This window comes from Prionailurus bengalensis, chromosome D1 (assembly GCF_016509475.1).
Source record: "Prionailurus bengalensis isolate Pbe53 chromosome D1, Fcat_Pben_1.1_paternal_pri, whole genome shotgun sequence".
Lineage (NCBI taxonomy): Eukaryota > Metazoa > Chordata > Mammalia > Carnivora > Felidae > Prionailurus > Prionailurus bengalensis.
Genome location: NC_057346.1, coordinates 110,611,680 through 110,634,633, shown reverse-complemented (window position 1 = coordinate 110,634,633; position 22,954 = coordinate 110,611,680). Strand labels below are relative to the sequence as shown.

At 48.9% G+C, this 22,954-nt stretch overlaps 1 protein-coding gene across 3 annotated transcripts in view; it reads right to left on the bottom strand.

Annotated features, from left to right (window-relative positions):
* Positions 1-2,004: 2,004 nt before the first annotated feature.
* KDM2A (lysine demethylase 2A) overlaps positions 2,005-22,954 on the bottom strand; it is a 114,480-nt gene continuing 93,530 nt past the window's right edge. For all 3 annotated transcript variants that reach the window (XM_043581756.1, XM_043581757.1, XM_043581755.1), the window contains 9 exons: positions 16,140-16,223; positions 14,411-14,680; positions 13,723-13,854; positions 11,619-11,708; positions 8,734-9,446; positions 6,849-7,012; positions 6,182-6,340; positions 5,399-5,614; positions 2,005-4,974 (listed from right to left, as the gene is read on the bottom strand). In XM_043581756.1, the coding sequence (XP_043437691.1) occupies positions 4,793-4,974; positions 5,399-5,614; positions 6,182-6,340; positions 6,849-7,012; positions 8,734-9,446; positions 11,619-11,708; positions 13,723-13,854; positions 14,411-14,680; positions 16,140-16,223 (2,010 nt within the window). In that variant the 3' untranslated portion in view covers positions 2,005-4,792. The remainder of the gene's footprint in view (positions 4,975-5,398; positions 5,615-6,181; positions 6,341-6,848; positions 7,013-8,733; positions 9,447-11,618; positions 11,709-13,722; positions 13,855-14,410; positions 14,681-16,139; positions 16,224-22,954) is intronic.

Genomic DNA, 22,954 nt, shown 5'->3' with positions numbered 1-22,954 from the left:
ACCCCCCGAAGAGGCTAGTAGCATTAGCACGTGAAAGAAGGGTAAAGATGTATGAGGTAATGGAAAAAGTGAAGTTTGAGAACATGGCAACAGATGGACTGCACTGGGGAGGGATGGGCCTCTGGGGATCCGAGCTGTTGGGAACGTCACCTATTAGGTGCCAAGCTCTGCACCAGCCACCGTGGACGATGTGAGCCACACAGACTCCTCTCTGTCCTCGTGGAGCTTCCCGGCTAGCTGGGGAGATGACCTCTGCGTCCCCAAAGCTAGTAGGGTACTGTGGGAGCACATGACCCAGTCTTGAACAGGAGGGACGGTGGCTTCCCAGAGGAAGTAGTAGATAAACTGAGGCAGCTGCACCAGCAGAGGGAACAGCAAAGGCCCAAGGAGGGTGGGACTGAATAGTTAGGTATGGGTGGAGAGGAGAAGGAAGGGCAAATGTTGAGTGAGGAAACTGAGGCCTTTATCCTGAGAAACACACTAAATGGGTTTTATTTAAAAAAAAAAAATTTTTTTTCCCAATGTTTATTTATTTTTGGGACAGAGAGAGACAGAGCATGAACGGGGGAGGGGCAGAGAGAGAGGGAGACACAGAGTCGGAAACAGGCTCCAGGCTCCGAGCCATCAGCCCAGAGCCCGACACGGGGCTCGAACTCACGGACCGCGAGATCGTGACCTGGCTGAAGTCGGACGCTTAACCGACTGCGCCACCCAGGCGCCCCTAAATGGGTTTTAATCAAAGTAGTCAAATTGGTCTTTTAAGGAAAATGTTCTGGCTGCAACATGGAGGACAGGGGTTGGAGTGGAGGCTGGGAGGCTCATGCTGTGGTCAAGGTTCCAGACAATGGTGGCTTTGAGTAGGGTGGCAGAGATGAGACAAGCGAGAGGCAGATGGGTTTCTGAGATGGCCAGGACGCAAAACTGACACTGTTCCTCCCCCTGCTCTGGCAACATCCAAACATGGCCACATCCACATCCGTCCTCAGGAAACCAACATGAAATCAGCTCCTTGTCCAAGACCCTGTCCTTTTCTAGAATGTGCAGAATTGTAGACGGTCATTAACTGTCAGCTTGGGAATAGGATGGGCAGGGACTCCCCACTCCCTTGAAGATAGTGGTGGGAGGAAGGACTTCCCAGATGGGGGTTCAGCTCTCCTGAGACGCCACAATCGGGGCGAGGAGGCAGTCGGCTGGCAGCACCTGGCACGCTGGCTAAAGGCTGCGAGCTCGTACTCAACAAGCCAAGTGATGAGAAGGAGCAGGATGCAGTGGCACAAATGCTGACTGGAGCCTGTCTGGCCCGGACCTTGCTCGGTGACCTTGAGCAGGCAGTGTCGAAGGGCCTGTTCTGCAGCTTTAGTGGATGGAGGTTGGCCTCGAATCTCCAGAGATGGCAAGATTAGAAATCCCCAGGCCTTCTCAGGACAGCACCATGGGAGAGGCAGGGGGACTGCAGGGGATCATTTTCACATCCATCAAAAAGTTCACCTTGATGAAGTAAAGTATCATGGTGTTTCTAGAAGCAAGTAATGCTTTCTGTCATAAAAGAAAAAAAAAAAAAAAGGCAAGTACTACAGGCGCATAGCAGTTCTGCTGCTTCTGCTCAGAGGAATGAAGCAGGCAACCTTGGCCTCCAGCACCAGAGCCTGCACGACCTTCTCTTTCACGCACACACACACCAAGGCAGAAAAGGTTTTGTTTTGGTTTTTGTTTTTAAAACCTTTTTATTAAAAAAACACCCCCCCCCCAAACAAAACAAAACAAACAAAAAAAAAAACAACCCCCCAAACCCAAATCAAAATATTTCCCATCGGAGTCTATTTCTTTTTTTGTCTTTTAAAAATTTTATTACACAAATATTTCCCATTCCCACGTGTCAGAGGAAAGAGGTCCTTGCTCTTTCTAAAACCAATAGTGGAGAACGTTTAGAAAACAAAAGTCCAACTAGGTTCCCTCCTTCCCTGGCCCAAAATAACCCCCATGTGTCAAATGAGATAGCAGGACTTGCCCCCTTAATGCTTACATTTAATTTAAATTTTTTAGCACAACATTGGAGATTGACTCTAAATCAGCAACAAAAAATATATATTTACAATATTTCTCCGAAAAACAAAAAAACACAACCAAACCCTTTAAACATAGTGACTTTAGGAGTTTTATTTATGGAGCAGTTATTTTTTTAATCACCAAGTGATTTTATATTATATATATATAAATTTTCTTCCTTTCCTTTGTGGTTTTTCGCCCCGGTGCTCGGAAAGATGGAGGCGGGGTGTCTGGCCCTGCGGTCTGAGGAGGGCAGGCTCTCCTGGCAAGGCCACATCTCAGAGCAGATTGCAGGAAATGCGATGGGACTCCCGGGATCCTCTGTCCCCAGAGACATTTCTGTCCTCCACACGGACCAACCCTCACCTCTAAAAAACCGTTTCCCCCCTTCCAGTCCCAGAGATAAAGGAAACCCGGCAAGGGCGTAGGTCCAACTGCTGCCCTCCTGGGCTCCCTTTCCTGCTGACCAATTTACGTGCACGGTAAAAATGCTTGTTTTTCCAAACCAAAAACAACCAAAAATTAAAACCAAAACCCCAAAAAACCCAAACCATCAGCTTGGAAATTTCTGTGGATGAAATGTCCCAAAGTCAGAGGCACTCTCCCGGCACAATCCCTGCTCTGAGGGGGTCTCTCCACCTCCCCTTTTATAAAAAGACAACAAAACAAAACAATCTTTTCAGTACTTTCCACAGGAGCAACCAAAAAAAGGCAGGAAGCTTCCAATTATAGGTCATTAACAATAATATTAATAAGGTTTTTGCTCAATACCCAGGGTTCTTTACAGAGAAGTTCCCCTAACTGAGGCACTCTGGAATAAGTCACTGGCATTTCCTCAAAGTTTCAGCCCCAGGTTACTGGGGCCTGGAGACCGATGGAAGGGGCAGAGGGTCGTGGGAGCAGACTGCTGCTTTTAAGGAGCAGCCAAGAGAATCAGCAGATTGGAAGAAACAGACACAATGCCACCCCTTACCAGGACCCAGTTTTCTCTCAGGAGGCCAGTCAATGCCAGGGTCGAAGCTGGGCTAGGTGGCAAAGAGGGGGCCCCTCTGCCTCTATTGCTTTGGAAGTGGCGAGTGTGCAGTTGGCGTCTCTCCTCAAGGTGGCTCACGTTTCAGACCCCCGGGGCCTGGGCTCCGTCCCCTCCCCCTCCCCCTCCCCTGTAGGGTTTCCTCCCCCTGGAGGGTTTTGGGAGGAGGGGAGCCTGAGGCTGGGCTGCAGGAAAGGGGCCAGGAAGGGAGGGGCCGGAGGACGAGAAGGCGGGGCAAGGTTGTGCTATCGCTATCCTCACAGGTGGGGAGCAGAGTGCAAATCCGCATCCGTCCTTTATAAGCTCTTGCCACAGGCTGCTGCTATTGAGCATCTCCTCACACACTTAAATATTGACCCAAAAGAAATTCCGACCTTTCTTTCCTTTTTTTTTTTTTTAAAGTGCAAAAAGCTCTCTGCTGCCCTAGAGAGAGGATCTTTGGACAGGCCGTTCAATGCAAAGTAAAAGGGGGCAGCTGATGGGGCTCAACACAGGGCGGTGGGGTGGGAGACACCATGCTCCCCTCCCTCCCTCCCTCCACACACACGTGTAATACACTCAGCCACACACACAGAGGCACATGCACACCCCCTTCCACGGCTGCAGGCAGAGGGCAGGTGACTGGCTTCAAAGCAGGACCCCCCTCCCCCCCACAAGGTGCCAGATCAGTGAGCCACTGGGGCTAAACACAGGCCTGGGCTCTGGGGGCTACACCCACTGGAGACCCAGAGCCTGCTGGGAGGCAGGTGGGACCGAGCCCAGCTCTCTGCTCTCCCCAGCCGGGGGATATCGGCTGCTCCCTCTGAGGACACGCATCCTGGGAAAGTCCTGTCCAGGCAGGAAGGAGGAACATGTGGAAAGGGCAGTGGGAGGCTGACGAGGGAGGGGAACAAGGAGATGGTGCCTGTCTCAGAATCTGCCTAGGAAGCAATAAAATGGGGGTGTCCCTGGGGTACACAGTTCCGGCTCCTCTGAAGAGCTTCAACCCCGGTAAGTGCAACAAGGACCTCGTAGAGACTAGCGGGCAAGTCTGGGGTGGGGTAACCTCATTACGTGAACCACCACGAGCATCGGACAGGATCAAGCTACAGGGAGGGGGAGAGCGTGGACACGGATGAGAGGTTTTAGACACCTCAACAGCACCAGTATGATCGGCACGGGTCTACCCTTCCCGGGGCTGCTGCTGGCCCCTCCTGCATACGCGGGGAGAGTGTGGTAGAGGAGAGACACGCACTGGACACCACAAGGAGAACCTGGCCATGGAGACAGGGCCGCTTTCTTCCCTGGAAATTTGCTCAGAACCAGGCACGGCTGGGGACCGTGGATGGGGAGAAGGGCCCCAGGGCCCAGCACAGATGACGGTTGCACAGACACCCCAAACTGAGAGCCTGGCCTCCTGGCCGGTGAGTGAGCGGGCGGGCGGGCAGGCGAGCAAGCGAGCAGGCACCTTGACAGCACAGAGCCTGTGCTTTCCCCTCGGATTCGGATCAATTTGCTTGCTACTCCTTTCTCCTTAGGAGGGAGAGGAGCAGGCAGGTAAGCCTGGTGTCTACCACCCTCTCTGCCCAGCCTGTAGGGAAAGGGCTCAAGGGACAGGAGAGCAGAGAGGGAGTGTGACGCTGGCCTCGGAGCCCGTGCAGGGTCGGGGAGAGAGGCTCTCCTGGCTGGGGAGTCAGGGGAAGATCGGTTTCCTGTTCAGTCTGGGCTGTGTGTGTTTTAGCTGATCTTCTGTATCAGCTTCTCGTCAGACAGGCAGTAGAGACTGTTGATGGACAAGTCTGAGATGAAGTGCTCGCAGGCTTTTCGAGTGATCTGCTTACATCCTCGAAGGTCAATCAAGGTGACATTGGCGATGCGCCGTAGGTAGATCAGGGTCTGGTCTGTCAATTTATTGCAACCTGTGGGGAAAGTGACAACGAGGACAATGCTGGGTACATACTGCCACAGGCGCCTGCCTCTGCGGCTCGATTCCCCAGCTCTTTCCTTTAAAATGCTCAGCAAAAGCCCTCTGTGTCTTGTAACTACCTGGCTCAGAGATGGGAAGTGCCCCCTGATGCCTCACTCCCTGCACTGCAAAGCTGACCAGGCTGTGGCTGGCAGTTGGCCATGACCTTAGGCACCTGACAACTACTTGGGCCTCCACCCCCATCAGTTAAAACAGAGAGCGAGAAATCAGAGTCCTTGTTCAGGTGTGAGGAAACGAGTTAACACTGTTCAGTCAACAGACCCAAGTTCATTGTTTTACTGGTCAAGTTCCAGGGAGGGCTGGGCCCTCCAGGAGGCACGGGGTACCGTCTGTCATGAAACATCACAGCAGCATACCTGCCATGTTGAGCTCTGTGAGGGAGTAGCGAGTGGAAGACCCGACAGCGGTGAGCAGATTGGAGGACTGATCTGTCAGGTGGCTGCAGTGACTGAGGTCGAGTCGAGAAAGGAGGGGCATGTGGCGAATGATGAGGCGAAGTGTGGCGTCCGTGATGTCAAGGCCTGCCAGCCGGAAGTCAGTCATGTTCCGGAGCTTGCTGCGATTGTCCTGACCTGCACAGAGAAGAACCTAGGTCAAAACTCTTAACTCTGGTCCAGCTCCAAAGCCTCAGGCAGCTTCAGCTCCTTCCTGGCCAGGCCTTCTTGCAGCGGTTGAGCGAACTGCCCACACCCAGCCCTGCCTGTAGTGAGCAGTGTGTGGGGGCAGTTTCTAGGAAACCAGACACGTTTTCTTTCTTCCCAGCTGCTAGATTATGCCTCACTTATAGAGCAAAAGGGTATGTGTGGAATGCTCCACCCCTTTCCACACTCCCACACTTTTTTAGACCATAATGCAAACAGCTTTTAATGTTCCACCTCAACCATGAAGCCTTCCCGGCCTTCCTCAGGATTATACTCTCTGGGCCCCAAACTCCAATACCCCTGAGACGGAGTAGCCCCTCCTTTATCTGCAGGCAAGTAACTGGCTGTCAATAGCTAACCTTGAGTCCATTGCTCTGTTCTCCATTTGTACTCATCCACAGCATCATTTGTAACACTTTTTTAGTTTCTGAGGACAAAGTCTGTCGAAAGACAAAGCTACCCTCAGGTGACCACAGAGAAGTCAGGCCCAGAGCACACCTGGTTTATCAGCCGGTGGAGTCAGCAAGTCCCGAATTTGAGGGTCCTTGATTCCCACTGCCCACCGAAGATCAAGGGTCCTGAGAAGGGGGCAGCTGGAGGTGCTGAGGGCAGAGACTGCAGACCAGGAACAGCCTGCTAGGAGGAGGTCTTTCAGTCCTGCAGCGGGAAGAAACAGACATGCAATCGTATACTCTATCAGCACATCCAAAGCCTCAACGACGAGCTGATGTGACCACGGTAAAATGGATTCTCAGTCTAGAAATCCAGTTCAAAAATTCCTATGGTCTCCTATATGACATTTTCTAGCTTTGGTGGTAAAACCAATTACTTAGTTCCTACAGGAGCAACGTAGTATGCGAGACACTGTCTTCCTAAGACCTCAAAATGCTGAGGGGAACAAAGCATTCTAAGGGGCTGATCATGGCAACATCTTACTCAAATCTCTTCAGTGGTTGTGTTGAGAAGACCCATTCTCTTCATTGTCTGGGAAAATGATTGGCTAGTCCAGCTAGTCTGGGGTGCCGCCTGGGGACTGGCAGTTAAGGTGGCCCTGGGTGAATCCCTTGTTAAGCAGGAAGACAACAATGGAATGGGACTGTTGCCCTAAATTGCCCTAAAGCAGTTTTAAGCACTGCCTGTAACTCAGCTTTCCCTGCCTGCTCACCTGGCAGTCTATTGACGAGCCACGTCAGTTGTTTTTTGGAGATGTTGGTCCAACTGAGGTCCAGGCTAACTGGTTGCCTCTTGATGATGCCACTGAGGGCCTGGGGTACAATAGCCTTACACCTACTCAAGTCAATTTTTGTCCAAAGTCTCTTGTCGCAGCACCTGTGACAGAAGGAGAGAACACTAGCCGTCAATAATGTGATACTCCTTGTCAGAGGAGCTCCCACCAAAGGGTACTGCAGGCTTCTAGAAAACACAGAGCACCTGGAGTGTCACCCTCCCCAGGTTCTTCTATTAAGCAGACAAGGATCATGCCCTGCTGGGGTTTTTTTGTTTGTTTTTGTTTTTTTAATCCTCAGACAAAAGGGCCTGTCCTCTATGGCAGCCCGACAGGTTAAGTAGTAGGCAACTTGACCAGTTCACCGATTTACTTTGGAAGGGCTGGGAATACAGCGCAGTGGTTAGGAACACACGACAAACAGTATACTATACTCTCTCATGTGCATTAAAATGGTATGGCTCCCACCAAAGTGTACATAAGGAATTATTTAAAAAATTGACTTCCTGCTGCCTGAAGCCTTAGGCTTGCCTTCATTCTCTCCTTTGTCAGTCATACCCAGCTGCCTGAGATGCAGGCGTTCCTCAGCATATCTACAGTCAGTCCTCCTTTAAGCTCTAGAACGAGCCCACTACTGTATCAGGCAGAAAGAGGCTCTTTATTATCGGGCCTGGAGAGTCTTCTTCCCATCTTGCGTTTCTGCCTCAGGGCTATCTTTATATTTTCTGGTCCAGTCCAGGCCAGAACTGAAAGCGAAAGGCCTGCCTTTCCACTGCAATCTACAGTCCACAGGCCACAAATAGCACTGCAACATGCAGGCTTCTGTTTAATATTTTACAGCCCCTGCCTCCCAGCCCGGCTCAGAGTCTGGTTGGCAGGGGAAGGGGAGACAGCACATAATGGCAGTCTTATGTGGCTCAGCCTGGAAACTGAGGAATAGAGCCAGGCAGGCCCACTAGCTCTACAAAGAGAAAATATTAGGAGAATTTGGGTAGATCACATATTAATTCAGATTTGGGAAATAAAACTAGTGTTTGTAAAGAATGAGGTCTTTATTTAAAGACTGAAAATATTTCACCAGTGGCACATAAGACTTCTATGGCAGAAACAAGCTGCTTATGATAGAGCAGTGTATCAGAAGCCCCTGGAAAAAGTGTTAAAAACAGTTTGCTTGGCTCCACCCCCAAAGCTCTGACTCAGGCCATACTGAAACGGACCCTGAGAATCTGCGTTTCTAACATGACCCCAGGTAATGCCAGTGGTCCAAGCATCACCCTTTTGAGAAGAAATGGTAGGTCTTATTGGGATAAGAACAAACAACTGGAAAACTGTGGAAACATTCAAATTTTTTGAAAAGCATGTCCACCCCTTTCATTAGATGGAGAGGTAATTGAGGCAGGGGCTTAAAAGCAGTCATCTGTGTCACCAATAACAGTGACCATCACATCATCACAGGCTCTCAACAGATGTGTGATGAGTGCAGCTTACTTGAGGGGGAAAACTGTCGCAGCTCTGTGGACTGAAGTTTTAGCACAAACTATAGAAATCCATCCCCCAGATCAGTTTCATATGTTCAGTAAAAAGAGAGATGGGAAAGGTGGGAGCAGGGAGAGGAAGCAAAGGGCCGCATTTCCCTGAAGGGCCACACCTATAGGCACGACTGGCCACATCTATAACAGGACCCACTGTCTAGGGAACAGACACAGTGGATTCAATCCTTTAAGACCCAGCAAGCCTCCAGATGCCAGAACGCATGCAGTTCTCTTATGGAAAACCTGCCACCTGCTCCCATACCCCTATTCCTGATCCCTGTATCCCTGCTCACCATTTATACCACGTCTTGCACACTCGCATACATTCACAAAGTTCTCTGCGGCTGAGGTAGCGGAAGACAGACATCCAGACCTCCCGCTGCATCCAGCTTTCGTCTCCATCCTGAGCCCAACTGCCCCGGCCATTCAGCCTGGCTGCACCCCCCTCCTCTGCACTGTCATCTTCCTCCTCCTCCTCCTCCTCTTCCTCCTCCTCTCCCCCCAGCCCCTCCTCATCCCCACGCTGGGGGGTTCGGGCTGGGCAGTGCTGTACTAGCACGCGGGGGGAATGGCGAAGGTTGGCAGAGGAGGCCGTGATGGCCTGCAGCTTGGGCACAATGGATGTCCCGTGGAGCTCTTTGGTGGGCCTCTGTAGCGTGACAGTGAGGTACGATCCCCGGATCTTGGCTTTCTCAACTTCAGACAGCTCCTTTTTGCCGCTGGGATTGTTCTCCTTTTCCCGTACCATGGTGCGCTCTGTGGCCTGCAGCCGCAGCAACTGCCGCCGTTTGAAGCGCTCATCCCGGCTGGCACTGTGGTGGTCGCTGGGGCCAGCCCCAGGGGATGACCGAGTCACCATACCCCGAGGGGAAACCGGGTCATGGATGAGCTGTAGCATAGAAGTGGGTGAGTGAGGCGGGGGCGTGAGGGGCTCGTCGCAGCTCCGCAGGGGCCGCAGGACTTTGGCTTGCACGGATTCTTCATCACTCTCTTCCATTTTCCGCTTCTGCAAAACAGGCCCCCAAAAAGCCACATCAGTGCTTTCTCCAAAACCCTCTACATTTACAGGGTGAGCCTCACTACTGCTCTCAGGAGACTAGAGAGAAGACAGATCACCGCTCTTCTATGGGGAAAGGGGTACCTGCATGCTACAGGGTGGTCACCTCCTCAGAGTCTAGTCTGCAATCTGCCTCGATCAGCAACCGAGCTCAAGTCTGTGCCGAGAAAGCTGATTACAGAACAAAACCCTTAAAATAGGTCACTTGGGAAATCTACCTGTGACAAAAAGGTTTGTGTTCAAGTATAGAGGAGTGAGATCCAAATTTGGGCTGCACGATTCCACAGCCCACCTTATTCATCTCTTGCCCCAATTTCTGGATTATAACTCCCTGGATAAAGATACCCTTTAAAGAGGCCACAACTTTACCCCTATGCAATCTGACCGTTTTTAGTTCTATCTCTAATTTAACTCCTTCACCCAGGAGATGCTTTTGACAGAAGAGAGATGCCTGTGGTAGAAGAAAAGCAGCCTCCATATACCATTTAAACTGGAACGCAGAATCTGACAGAAGTAAACACCACTTTTAGCTCCACTGGTGTCTGAGCTGGACTCCACCAGGCTGCTTCTTCCACTCAGCACCCTCCCCTATCCTTAGAGACCAACTGCATGGAATATAAAGCAGAGAATGAGAACCTCTGAGGAACCACCCTGCTCCAAAGGAAGCTACTCTGGATGAAAAAGAGGAATTTTGGTTCAGTGAAACTGACATTCCATAAAGGTCCACGACCTCATCCTACGCCACTTGTCTCCTTCTGGGGCCACCATGACTCCGCCGTGATGAGGCTGAACCAGTGTTCCACTAGGGATCAGTGAGCAGTGGTTCACATTTTCCTCAAGGAGATGGTTTCTGTCCCTCAGCAACAAGCCTGCTCCCTTTCCTCTACATTCATAGGGCACTGTGGTTGGAAGAGAATGACTACCTTGTGGGTGCTGGCTTTTACAATGCAAGAAGGCAATACTAACATACAGCCACCTGGGGCACCTGGGTGGCTCAGTCAGTTAAGCATCTGACTCTTCGTTTCGGTTCAGGTCATGATCTCATGGTTCATGGGTTCGGGCCCTGCGTCAGGCTCTGTGTTCACAGCACGGAGTCTGCTTGGGATTCTCTCCCTTCCCCCCACCCCCTGCCCCTCTCCAACTTGTGTGCACACATGTGCTCTCTCCCTCTCTCTCAAAATAAATAAACTTAAAAAAGATAAAATGAGGCATCTTCCCCCTACCTGCTGTGGCAGGGAGGCAAACACCACCACTACTGCCTCCACTGTCGTCAATGAAGAGAAAATGTTTAAGAACCCCTAGTTTAAGAACTTGGGATAAGGAGAACTTCAGCACTAGTCCACTCTAGAAATCCCTGCTCTTCAAACATATATAGAATGAAAATTCAGTCACCTCAGTACCCAAGTGGGAAGAAACAGACAGACCAGGAAACTTGTCCCTACTCCTATGCAATGCGCCTGGAGGAGACCACTGCGCCTGGATGGCTGCCACTAGGCCAGCTGCCTCCTCTGTCTGTGCCCTCAACAGGTCTTATTCCTCCTGGCCTGATCAACCAGAGTCCTCTTGGCCCTTTGGTATTACCCATAGGGCCAGCAATGTCAGCTACTCAGGGCCAAGGTCATGGCACGGGTCCCCTTGCAGGGAGGGGCTGCCTGTGTAGGGCACAAGGGTAGGGTTTTCTGTAGGGCCATAAAGGTGAAGAGGACAAAAATGTGAGCCCGCTTAACTGGAAACTCCGGCACACCACTGTATTTACTAGCTGCCTCAGGTCACTGCCTTCCCTCTAGTGTCATTCCTCAGGAGCAACCGTGCTCGCCTCACTGCCCTCCTCACACAGCCTAGCTATGCTGCCTCTTTTTCTAGGGTCTCAGAGTGTAAGAGGACCTCAACAATTTGCAGACCCCAAGTGGAACAATATTCAGTAACACAAAAACTCAAACAAAAGAAAACCAAATAATTAACCAAAGAGGGGGGAAAAAAAGTTATCAAACAAAATACAAAATCATCTCCATGGTCCGAAAAACCATGTGAACAAAGACGCAAAGGCAAACAGACTCTAGCCATCCCCTAAGCTCGACGTTTCTTTTCTTCTCCGGTGCAGTCTGGATAAAGCTTCCTTACCTGGGCTTTCTCTGAGTTGTCCTCCTGGTAGCACTTTGGACACTCCCAGCAATTTGGCAATTCCTCATTAAGCAACCCCTCTCCATCCATCTAGAGGAAGACAGGGATGTTAAAAATCTGTCTCATTAAAAAAAAAAAAAAAAAGCCTGTTTCTTAAGGCTCCTTTATCAAACAATAACAGCCACATGGTTGGGAAGAACCTGGAAGTTTTACCCATTTGTAAACACATCGGCCCACCGGGGAGAAAAACCAAGAGTCATTCAGCCCCACTCCTAGCCGCTAGGAGACTGGTCACCTTCACTCTTGGTTACTTGATCAAAGTTAGATTCCACGAGGAGATTCCCAAGAGTCTGCGTCAATCTGGGGTCTGCAGACTTCTATATGTATCTTTCCCGACACATTTATTTCTTGAGCATCTCATGCCTCTCTGCTAAAGGAACTGACCACACTATTCGGAATGGTGCCAGACCTCATCTTGACAGTGGGGCATAGTAATTATGATTGCTTGGGTTCAGAGACTGTAGCCTAGTCTCTGTGACTCTGTTCTCAACTGTACAGTGCACATAAATACTCCTATAAGGGTGTGGTGAGGATTAAATGAATTACTTGTTAAATAACGTGTTTAGATAAAAGCTTGACATACAGTAAATGCTTCGTTTATCAGCATGGAGAGGATACCTTAATTTTACTGATCTTAAGATGCATATTTTTTTTCACATTTGAGTATTTCTAAAATCGAGCTGCTTCTCACAATTAACCGTATCTTACAATCATTGTCAGCCAGGTGGCAGTCATGATATAGTTGACACCTTTGGAAAAATCGACAAAGTACCAGCACCAATGCCCTTTAAAGAATGAAGAAACAGGGTAGATCCAACTTCACAGGGCTATCTTAAAAGATGTAAACAAGAGAATGCATATAAAACAATGGTTGTCCACCCCAGCCACATATTAGTATCACTTAAGGAGCTCTGGCGCACACTTAGGCCCAGGGCCCATGCTTAAAGATTTGATGCTACCTCCTAAAGACTGTATCAGGTTCCCTATCACTTTTTCTTTCCTTTTAAGATTTTTTTTAGAGAGAGCGAGCGAGCACACACATGAGCAGGTGAAGAGTGGCAGAGAGAGAGGGGGGGGGGGAGAGAGAGAGAGAGAAGGAGGGAGGGAGGGAGGGAGGGAGAGAGGGAGAGAGGGAGAGAGAGAGGGAAAGAATCTTTTTTTATTTATTTATTTATTTTTTTTTTTAACATTTATTTATTCTTGAGACAGAGAGAGACAGAGCATGAACGGGGGAGGGGCAGAGAGAGAGGGAGACACAGAATCCAAAGCGGGCTCCAGGCTCTGAGCTGTCAGCACAGAGCCCGACGCGGGGCTTGAACTCACAGACTGTGAGATCATGACCTGAGCCGAAGTCGGACGCTTAACCGACTGAGCCACCCAGGCGCCCCGAGGGAAAGAATCTTAAGCAGGCTCCACGTTCTGTGCAGAGCTGGACTCGGGGCTTGATCCCACGACCCTGAGATCATAGCCTGAGCCGACTGAGCCACCTTAGGTGCCCCTCTATCATTTTCTCTTTTTTTTTTACTTGAACTCCCAATCTGTGACATCATGACCTGAGCCAAAACCAAGAGTCAGATGCTTAACTGATTGAGCCACCCAGGCACAACCTCTATCATTTTTTCTTAAAGGCCCTCAAGTGTGAACCAAGCCTGATACACTCATTAAACGTTAGCTGATACTATTACTCTAACCATCTTTCAGGAACTGATATCCAGAGATACAGTCAAGTACACAGGAGAGATGCTTAAAGGCACAAGGCATTCCCAAATAGACCAGGCAGTTCCATGATGGCCTGGGGACTCCAAACACACTCTATGGAGGCCAGACCGCAAGCTCCATGAGGGCAGGGAACGGGACTATTAGTCTGTGTCCGAGACTGTCCTCAGGGTCGAGCCAGTGGCTGACACACAGTGTAGACCATGAATCAAGGACAGATGTTAGACCACTACATAGCCCATTGCTGATGGTCCAGATCGGGGATTCCCACCCTCCTCTGCTCCACTCAGTACCTGAGACCTTAGGGGCCCCTTTGGCCTCTCCTCACCTGGAGGCAGCCAGGATGAACAATCTCGTTGCAGATACAGCATTCCATAAGTTTCTTCTCGAAGTCCTGTGTCTCCTCATTTTGATCCACCTCTCCACAGAGGGAACATGTGACTGAGTGAGGCAGTCTGGGCTACAAGAGGACAAAGACAGAAACCAAGAAAAGAGCAGACTTAGATCCTTATCGGTTTAGCTTCCCTTTAACTGAAGACCAGTGATTTGCTTCCTCTAATTCTCCTGGGAACACTTAGGGACCAAGGAGACCAGGTGGAGAAGAGAGGTTTCTGGTAGGAAAACGAGATGAGAAAGAGGATAGGGAGAGTGAACCAGCTGAGAACTAGAGACTGACAGAGACCAGTTTATTTTCACCAGTCCATCCCAGGCCTCCCAGGTCCTTCCTTTCTAATCCAGTTAAAGAGGGGACAAGAAGCAGTGATTTGCCCTTGAAACACTGCTCCCTCATTTGAAAACTGGGCGAGCAAGGCTGAAAGGTTAAACGGGGTCATTTTTAGTGTGAGGTATCTTCCTTCTGAACTCAGAGAGAAATGGGGCAAAACGAAGCAAGCCAAAGAGAGAGAGTGACTTCTCCTCTCCATCTCCGAAGGCTCGACCACCCTCTACTACCTGCATTTCGGTCCTTTTGGCACCACCACCCCTCCCCCAAGCTCTGTATCCAGCAGACCACTTACTGCCAAGCACTGCCGAAGGACACACGACTGCTTCATGCGACCAGGCCCCCCGAACTTCTTCATGTCCCTGCAGTAGTGGCAGACACCACACTCTCCTTGCACACAGGCTTTGCATTTTCGACAGCGCACTCGTCTCCGCCGGGCTCCTGACACTATGGGGGAGGCAGCAGCCGGCCTCACAGGTGTTAACCGAGGAGCTGGTTTCATAGTGTGAGGCTTTGTGATGGGGATGGTAGGAACCCGCACCTTCGGCCGGGTGGGGAATTTAAGCTAGAGAGAGAAAGCGGTGAGGTCAAATGTATCAAGTAGCTTTAAGGACTGGAGGGGGTAGAAGATCACAAGGCTTGGCAAACTATGGCCCGTGGGCAAATCTGCCCACTGCCTGTTTGTACATGAAATTTGACTGGAGTACCATGATGTTCATTTGTTTTCTGTCTGGTCTATGGCTGCTTTCACTTGCAATGACAGAGTGGAGAAGTTGCCGACAGAGACCGCGTGGCCTGCGAAACCTAAAACATTTATTGATTTTACTCTACTTATCACCTACGTATTACCTTCAAAGACAAGGTTTGCCAGTCCCTTCAGGCTATCTACTTCAGTCACGTCCCTCTCACTCTGCTGAGCTGTGAGATTCACCCCTCCCTGAGGCTTTCTATGTACCAAATGTCATTCCAGGGACCCTCCAGTATTTCCCTATCCTGGATATTACTACTCAGAAGATACTCCTAAAGATGACGATAAACTACTTGAGGGCGAGATGAATCTTGCTCATTTCTTTATTACTCTGAGTCTGGTACCTAACAGACACTCCAGTAAAATACATCCCTCAGGTATATGTTTATAATTTTAGTGCTTGTATTTGTCCAGCTGGTGATCTTTTCAAGAACAAGGACTGGGTCTTTCAGTTTTTTCCGCGGTGCCTCAAACATGTTCCTGACACAAAACACTGAACAGCCAGAGATGCCTAAACTGTTCTGAGGCAGTCTCATGTGGTCAAGCCCAGGCCAAGCGGGACTCCTCCACCCCGGTAGTAAGAAGTGGTTCTTTAAGACATCTTTCACAGCTATTCACCTAAACACTCCTGGAATGTGATGGCTCTGCAAATTTCACCCGGGGAAAACCAAAGAAGGGCCTATGTATTTGCCAGACCCATGGGCAGGATCAGAATGCTAGCCCTTACATTTATTTGATAAATAACCTTGACAAAGGACAATACGGGAAAAATTACACAGGACCTAACTGAAGAGGCATGAAAATTCATACCTGACAATTTATTAGCTTACAGGTGATTCCTTTCCTTCTCTTTTTGATACTGAAAAATCCAAATGAAGGGGACTCTTGAGTGTACACTCAGGCCATCATAGAAATACTCCAGCCATTTGAATATGTATGTAATTATTTTAACTAGTTTTAAAAAATATCTGAAAATGACCGAATCACTGGGCCAGAAGGCTAGGAACTGATCCATTCTGGTGAACAAATGCACACTTTTGCATCCAAACCTGGAGGCAGGTTTCTGGTTTGATAGTTCCGTTAACAGAGTCACCTCTAAAGATAGCCAATTACCCTGACCTAAGAGTTAAAACAGAACTGAGTAATGATTTTCTGTCAGTTCATATTAATGCACCAAAAGCTGTCTGCCTCTAGTTGTTCTTTTTCTTCCCGGAATGGTGACGGTCGGCTAGCAAAATGCTTCAGCAGCCTGAAGATAAGAACAATAGTTTCTTACCTTATCCCTTTTTGGCCACTGTACTATAGGGACTCCAGTGAGGGCTAACTTGGGATCGCTGTTGGCAAGCTCCTCCAGCAAAATCTAAGGGCAGAATAGGATAGAAGAGGGGGGAAGAAAAGCAGGACACAGTGAACAAAGAGCCAACCACTCCCAACAGCATCCAGACTTAGCCTCAGTCCCCACAAGCGACATGGGAAGGGCAGGCTGGCAGCTGTGTTTTCCCTTCATTTAGAGACTCACTGCCAAACAAATAAATTGAAGATGAAAGAGAAAACTCAAACTACTGTAGTACTATCAAGACTTTGAATTTACCTTTGCTCCCAACCCCGTACCTGCATACTCACTGTACTGTTAATACGTATGCTGAAGTAACTAGCTATGGGGCGACAAGTGTTACTTGGCACACAGTTCTATACATGGCAGTAAAACTTTATATTGCCCCCTTACTTTTCAACACCAGTGATAATTATCAAGAAGTACTGTTTTCATTTTGCAGATCTCAGCAAAGTGGCAAAAAAGACTGGCTAATACTTAATTAATAATATGAACAGAACAACAATCTTAATGTCTTGATTCAACCCAGAGCTCTGTTCTTCTAAGTCTGATTACAGAAATTTCAACTTCAAATTAACCAATCGATTAATCTCTCTCTCTCTCTCTCTCTCTCTCTCTCTCACACACACACACACACACACACACACACACACACACACACAAAGTCAATCATTTGGCTTTATTCTGGAATGGAACAGGAACAATTTAGGGGCAACAGTTTTGATGGGTTTAGCCAATCTAGTTTGAATGACTTGAGGACACTGCTACAGTAAGAAACTACCACTTAAGTGAATCATACTGGTTGAGTGTTATTTGGAAGCAAGCCTTTATGTTTTCGACAGAAATTTCTGAATCCTGAATCTTAGAGCAGAAAACGAAATCCCTCTTCCTCTGACCTCATGCGCCCTACAGCAAGGACAACAGCAAAAGAACACAAATCCAGAAGACAAGTTACAAGATTCCTTTCAGGTTGCCCTACTGTGTACAGGGTATTAACTGTTTCAGTGTTTCAGTGAACACTCAACTTTGATCCTGGACAATAAGCATGCCTAGGCCATCTTTAATAATCATTTCCATAATCTTGTGGGCTCTGTGCCTAGAGACCAGGACTTTTTGAAGCATGCGGCACTTCTCTACCAAGGATCATGCTCCAAATTCGAGTTGGGACTCAGAAAGACCCTTTAAAACACCCAGGAAGCTCCTCTACGAAGAACCCCTTTGCCAAGTCTCCAGCTGCCTCTCACCCTCCCCCAAACTGATTTCATTTGCAGACGTTTTATTTACTTCAAGTTGCTATGACATCCTATTCTGAAGTCTCCTGTTTAGCACCGCACAGCGTGGGGGTGAAGAGGCGGGGTGCGGTGCCACGTGGGACGAAGGCTCTGGGACTGGGCTCCGGTTTGGACTCCTAATCTCCCTAGGGTGAAAAATTCAGGTCCATTCAAAACGTGTGCGAGGGAGTGCACAGTTCCCCTCCCCCATGTCTACTGCTGAGGAGCAGGACTCTGCCCATTTCCTCTGCCGCCCCGGAGAGCACTGAGCTGTCCACAAACAGGGACTTTCCACTTTCAGCAAAACAGACCTCACAGAAAGATCCACAATTGTTTAAGAGTAGCAAAAGGAACCTAACCGTTCACCAAAAGCAGTCTAAATCTACCTGCAAGATTTTTTGTGGGGGATAAGGAAAGGTAGGTGGAGAAACTGTGTCTGCGTGGGGGGTGGGGGGCAGCTGTTCACACATATACGACTCTGTTACCGGGGTCTGTGTGGGTGTGGAGGGAAATGCAGATTTCCTTCCAAGCCTTATTTTGTTGGGGCCAGACAACCAAACTCGCCCTGCTTCATCAAAAAAGGCAGACTCCAGCTGAGGCCCTCCAAGAAACCATATAAAGCAGCCACCACCCTTCACCAGAGGGGGTTTGGGACAGGGAGCGGGGGTGGAGTGCGGAAAGGCTGACGCCTATCTAGGCTCCTGGCATTCGGGAGAACATTCAAACACAAGCCCACACCCCACACATCACAGGAAGGGGAAGAGAACAGCGGGCGTCTGGGAAGAGAAGGAAAAAGGATTCCCCAAAGCCAAGAGACCCCATTCAAGAGCACATCCCACCAGGAGAGGGAACAAGTGCAATGCCGGCTAGAGCAACGCCAAGTAACCTGAGCATTGTCCTGGAGTCCCCGGGTAGGCTGTTCTTCCGCCTCTTCCGCTGAGACGAAGTCCCTACAGTTACACACACCCCCCGAGCCAGAAAGGGTTTGCCGCCCACCCGCCTGACCTTGCGTTTCTCGTCGCTCTGGAGCTGCTGAAGCTCTTGGTTGAAGTTTCCCCAGCGTCTTTGTTTTGTTTTCTGTATTGGAAGTTGTGCTGAAGGAGTTTAGGTTCTCTGCCTCTAGGAAAATCCTGATTGACTTGAAAATTCTGGAATCTCCCAAAGTACATCAGGCGGGGCAGTCCAGCTATAACCCTTGAGGCTACCCAGAGGGAGCAGCGTGTCGTGCTCTGAGCTCCTTCTCGAGCCCTTCAGCTCAGCCGCGGCTTCCTGTGCCTGCGAACAATGCTGCTGCGTCACCCACATGCAGCTCCCAGAAATGCTTTGCAACGGAAGATGGCAGGAGGGGGAGCTGAGCTCGAGTGAGCGAGCCAGGCAGAGGGCCCAGCCGTCCTGCTGCAGAGTCGGGAGGGGGTGTGCTCAGCCGGCGCTCTCGGCCTGGTGATTGGAGGAAAGGCTGCCCGGGAGGCGAGCCGGGCCGCGCCCCCGCCTGCTCCCTCCCACCACCACTGCAATAGGAGAACCCAAGGCCGGCCCCGGAGGGCTCCCTCTGGCCGACTTCGGAAGGCGCCAGCAAAACGGAAGGCTTTAACCCGTTCTGCATCTGGGCCCGTGAGTGTCCTTGTCTTCGTCCACACCCTGCCCCTCAGGGTCACCTCTTATTGTTACAGCCAGCACTCTTGCCCACTGACCACTCCCCCCAATTCTCTCTCCTGCTTTTCAGGCAAACAGCGAGTCACCCGAAGTTCAGCCTGTGCAAGAGCCAGGCACCCAAGCTGAGTTCCTCCAACTTCCCTTCTTTCCCCACACACCCGCCTGCTTCACCTGCCCTCACTGCTGCTCTCCCAGCCCAGAATCCAGAATGAGCATACATGTTTCCAGAAAAACCTTCAGGAATGACACATTTCAACCAATACTGAGATATTCAATACATATGTCTGTTTAATATCAACTACTTCGACAACAGATGCCTGCCTCTGGTTACGACCGGGCACTCTACCACCATAACCGAAACGTCTAGGCAGCTCTTCCCGCAGTTCCATCTTGACCAAGTAAAGCCAGCTGAGGTACAACCTGAGGTCAAGGTGTCAAGGTGCTTTATCTCCTGCCTTGGTGCCAGCGCAAGGAGCCACTGAATCTGTGTCTGCCAATTCCACATCCACCAGTCTCCTGGGACTCTGCCCCTCAGATTACCCCTCCCCCCAGGACACCAGCACTCCTGCCCATTTCCTATCCTAGTCGTTTGTTTTGCCTGCCACATTCTTGATGTTCCCTGGATGATGCGGCCAGCCTTGTATCCCGTCAGACATCCCGATGCCATTTGTGGCAGCTACTCGAGTGATGCGTGCCACACACTCTCCACACACTGATTCACGGTCAGGGTGAAGCTCGGACTGAACAAGCAATCTCTCACTACAGTGTACTGTATTTTGGATCTAGATTTATGTAATTTTCAGACTCTCATAAATATAACTTGGCTTTTTTTCAGAAATTACAGGAGCTGATTTGAAATAAACATCTCAGGCCACTAAGAACCTAGCTCTTACCACTGGAAACCTTTTTATTTCCAGGACAGTTGTGTCAGTGAGTTTCTGATGTAGTCGGTGGCTTAATATGCTTTCTGGGGCTTGGGCTTTGCTGCCAGGGAGGGGCTAAATATTTCAATTTTGACGGTAGTTTACCAAGAAAGGTGGGAGTTTTGTGCTTTTTGGTTGAGCTCTCCCTGAAAAAGTTTCTATGGCCATTCTAATCCTAAACCTCTCGTTTGCCCTTTATCTTAAGACTGAAAGACCTTGGGGCGCCTGGGTGGCTCAGTCGGTTGAGCGTCCGACTTCGGCTCAGGTCACGATCTCGCGGTCCGTGAGTTCGAGCCCCGCGTCGGGCTCTGGGCGGATGGCTCAGAGCCTGGAGCCTGCTTCCATTCTGTGTCTCCCCCTCTCTCTGCCCCTCCCCCGTTCGTGCTCTGTCTCTCTGTCTCAAAAATAAATAAAACGTTAAAAAAAAAAAAGACTGAAAGACCAAGTGCAATCAGACTATTATGTCTGAAACGCTCTCCTTAATAGTGTGAGAGGTCTTCTTAGAAAATCCTGGTTCTTAGTCTTATCTAACCTGGAGGGGTGATAAAGAATGGAATACTAAAGAGAAACATGTTACCACGCTGTAGCAAGTAAAACCCGAGAGGCCACCAGGAAAGGACAAAAACCAGACAGGGCTTCCAAATCGCTTACTAAATGAGGCCAGCCCCCCCGCCCCCCCCACCCCGCCCCATTAATTCAGGATAAAAGACAGGCACCAAAGATCAGAGATGGTAAGAACATGACATTACATAACACAATAATATAATAACACTTTGAAGAATTATTACATATTTTAACCTAACCTTATATGCCTTGTAGCTATTAAATTATTCAAAACTTTTTTCTTAGGGGGCACCTGGCTGGCTCAGTCGGTGGAGTATGTGACTCTTGATCTTGGGGTCATGAGTTCAAGCCCCATGTTGGGTATAGAGTTTACATTTAAAAAATAAACTGATGAGTAAATAAATATAAAACTTTCCACTTAGAATGTGTCGATTAGATTTCAAATGAAGTTTTATTTATACAGGTTGCCTTTCCCCCCTCTAATCTAGTTTAATGGATTAAGATCTAATTATAGTGGATCCTCTACCAGTTCTTCTCTTTAGTGCCAGAGTCACCCCCAAAGTGTCAGATGAAGCAAATTTCTCATTAGTGTCTGTATCTACCTGAAACCATGACTTTGCTTTTGGTTCCATCATACTCCTGAGAGAGAGCCGAGTGTAAATTTTTAGATCATGGTTACAAAATAAAATGTTAGGATCTTAGTTCAGAGCAGCAGTAGTAGCCTATTGCACCACAAAGAACAATTCTAGAATTCATAAACTGAGAGTCATTTATATACTGTTTTATCATCTAACAGGAAAGCTTATTAACTTTTTTTTTTTTTTAAAGAGAGAATGAGTGGGAGAAAGGGGCAAAGGGAGAGGGAGAGAGAATCCCAAGCAGGCTTCACACTCAGCATGGAACCAGACTCAGGGCTCCACCCCATGACCCGGGGATCAGGACCTGAGCCGAAATCAAGAGTCAGATGCTCAATCCACTCAGCCACCCAGGAGCCCATATTAGAAGTCTGTTTGTTTGTTTGTTTGTTTGTTCATAAGCAATCTCTCTACAACCAACGTGGGGCTCAAACTCACAATCCCAAGATCAAGAGCCACACGCTCTACCTACTGAGCCAGCCAGGTGCCCCCTTAACTTCTGAGTTAAGAAGACTGGCATTTCCTTCCCTCAGGACAGAATCCACACCCAGCTTCTCAGTGTTCAGGCAGCACTCTAATGGCATGCATGGTACCTGTAAACCTAGGATGCACTTACTTTCTCAGCCTATTGAAATGCCTGCTCCACCACTGACTTGCAAGACCCTCGAGGGCCTCATCCACAGCATGTGTGCATATTTACCCCAACACTCAGCCCGGTTCTGGCACAGAGTAGGCAGGCATTATTCACAGATTTGTGACATCTGATTTTTTTCTGTAATAGTGATATAGTTTATTAAATATTTACTAACATTATCATTAAATTTCACAACAGCCCCATTGAGGTAGATGTTATTTTACAGAGGAGAAAACAAGCTTTCATAGATCTAGTATCTTGACCACAAGTCACATGTTTGCCCAGCTTATCAAAATACCTTAGAGAAAACAGGAAAGTAAATACGTATACAACACTGAATTTGTTTCACTGAGTTGGGCAGCCAAATACATTGATATATTAAAAACTTTTTATGTATGTATATATATTAAGAGCTCCTTTATGACCAAAATAAATACAAAACAATAAATTCTGATTAAAAACTCAGTCTTCAGGCTGACTCCTACCACCTTTCTGTGACCCACTGTCAGCAGTTGGCATGTCCCTTTCTCCAGCACCGCTGCAATGCACAGAGATTTTCTCTCACTTTAATGGGACTGTATTACTGACACTGCTCTAAGTCCTGTCTTTTTTTTTTTTTTTTTTTTTGAGAGAGAGAGAGAGAGAGAGAGAGAGAGAGAGCAAGGAGTGGGGGAGGGGCTCAGGAACAGAGGGAAAGAGGGAGAGAGAGGGAGGGAGGGAGGGGAGGGGAGAGAGGGAGAGGGAGAGGGGGGGAGAGAGAGAGAGAGAGAGAGAGAGAGAGAGAGAATGAATATGAATGAATATGAATCAATCCCAGGCCAGCTCAATGCTCATCAAGGAGTGTGACTTGGGGCTTGATCCCTCAGACTCTGAGAACATGACCTGAGCCAAAATCACGACTTGGACACTCAACATGCTCAACAGACTGAGCCACCCAGGTGCCCCAGGTCAACAGTTTTTAATGCCCCCCCCTTCTTTTTATCTAATCCCCTCCCAACTTTATATTCTATTTTCTTTCTTTCTCTCTCTTTTAATTTTTAATGTTTATTTTTGAGAAAGAGAGAGAGAGAGAAGGAAT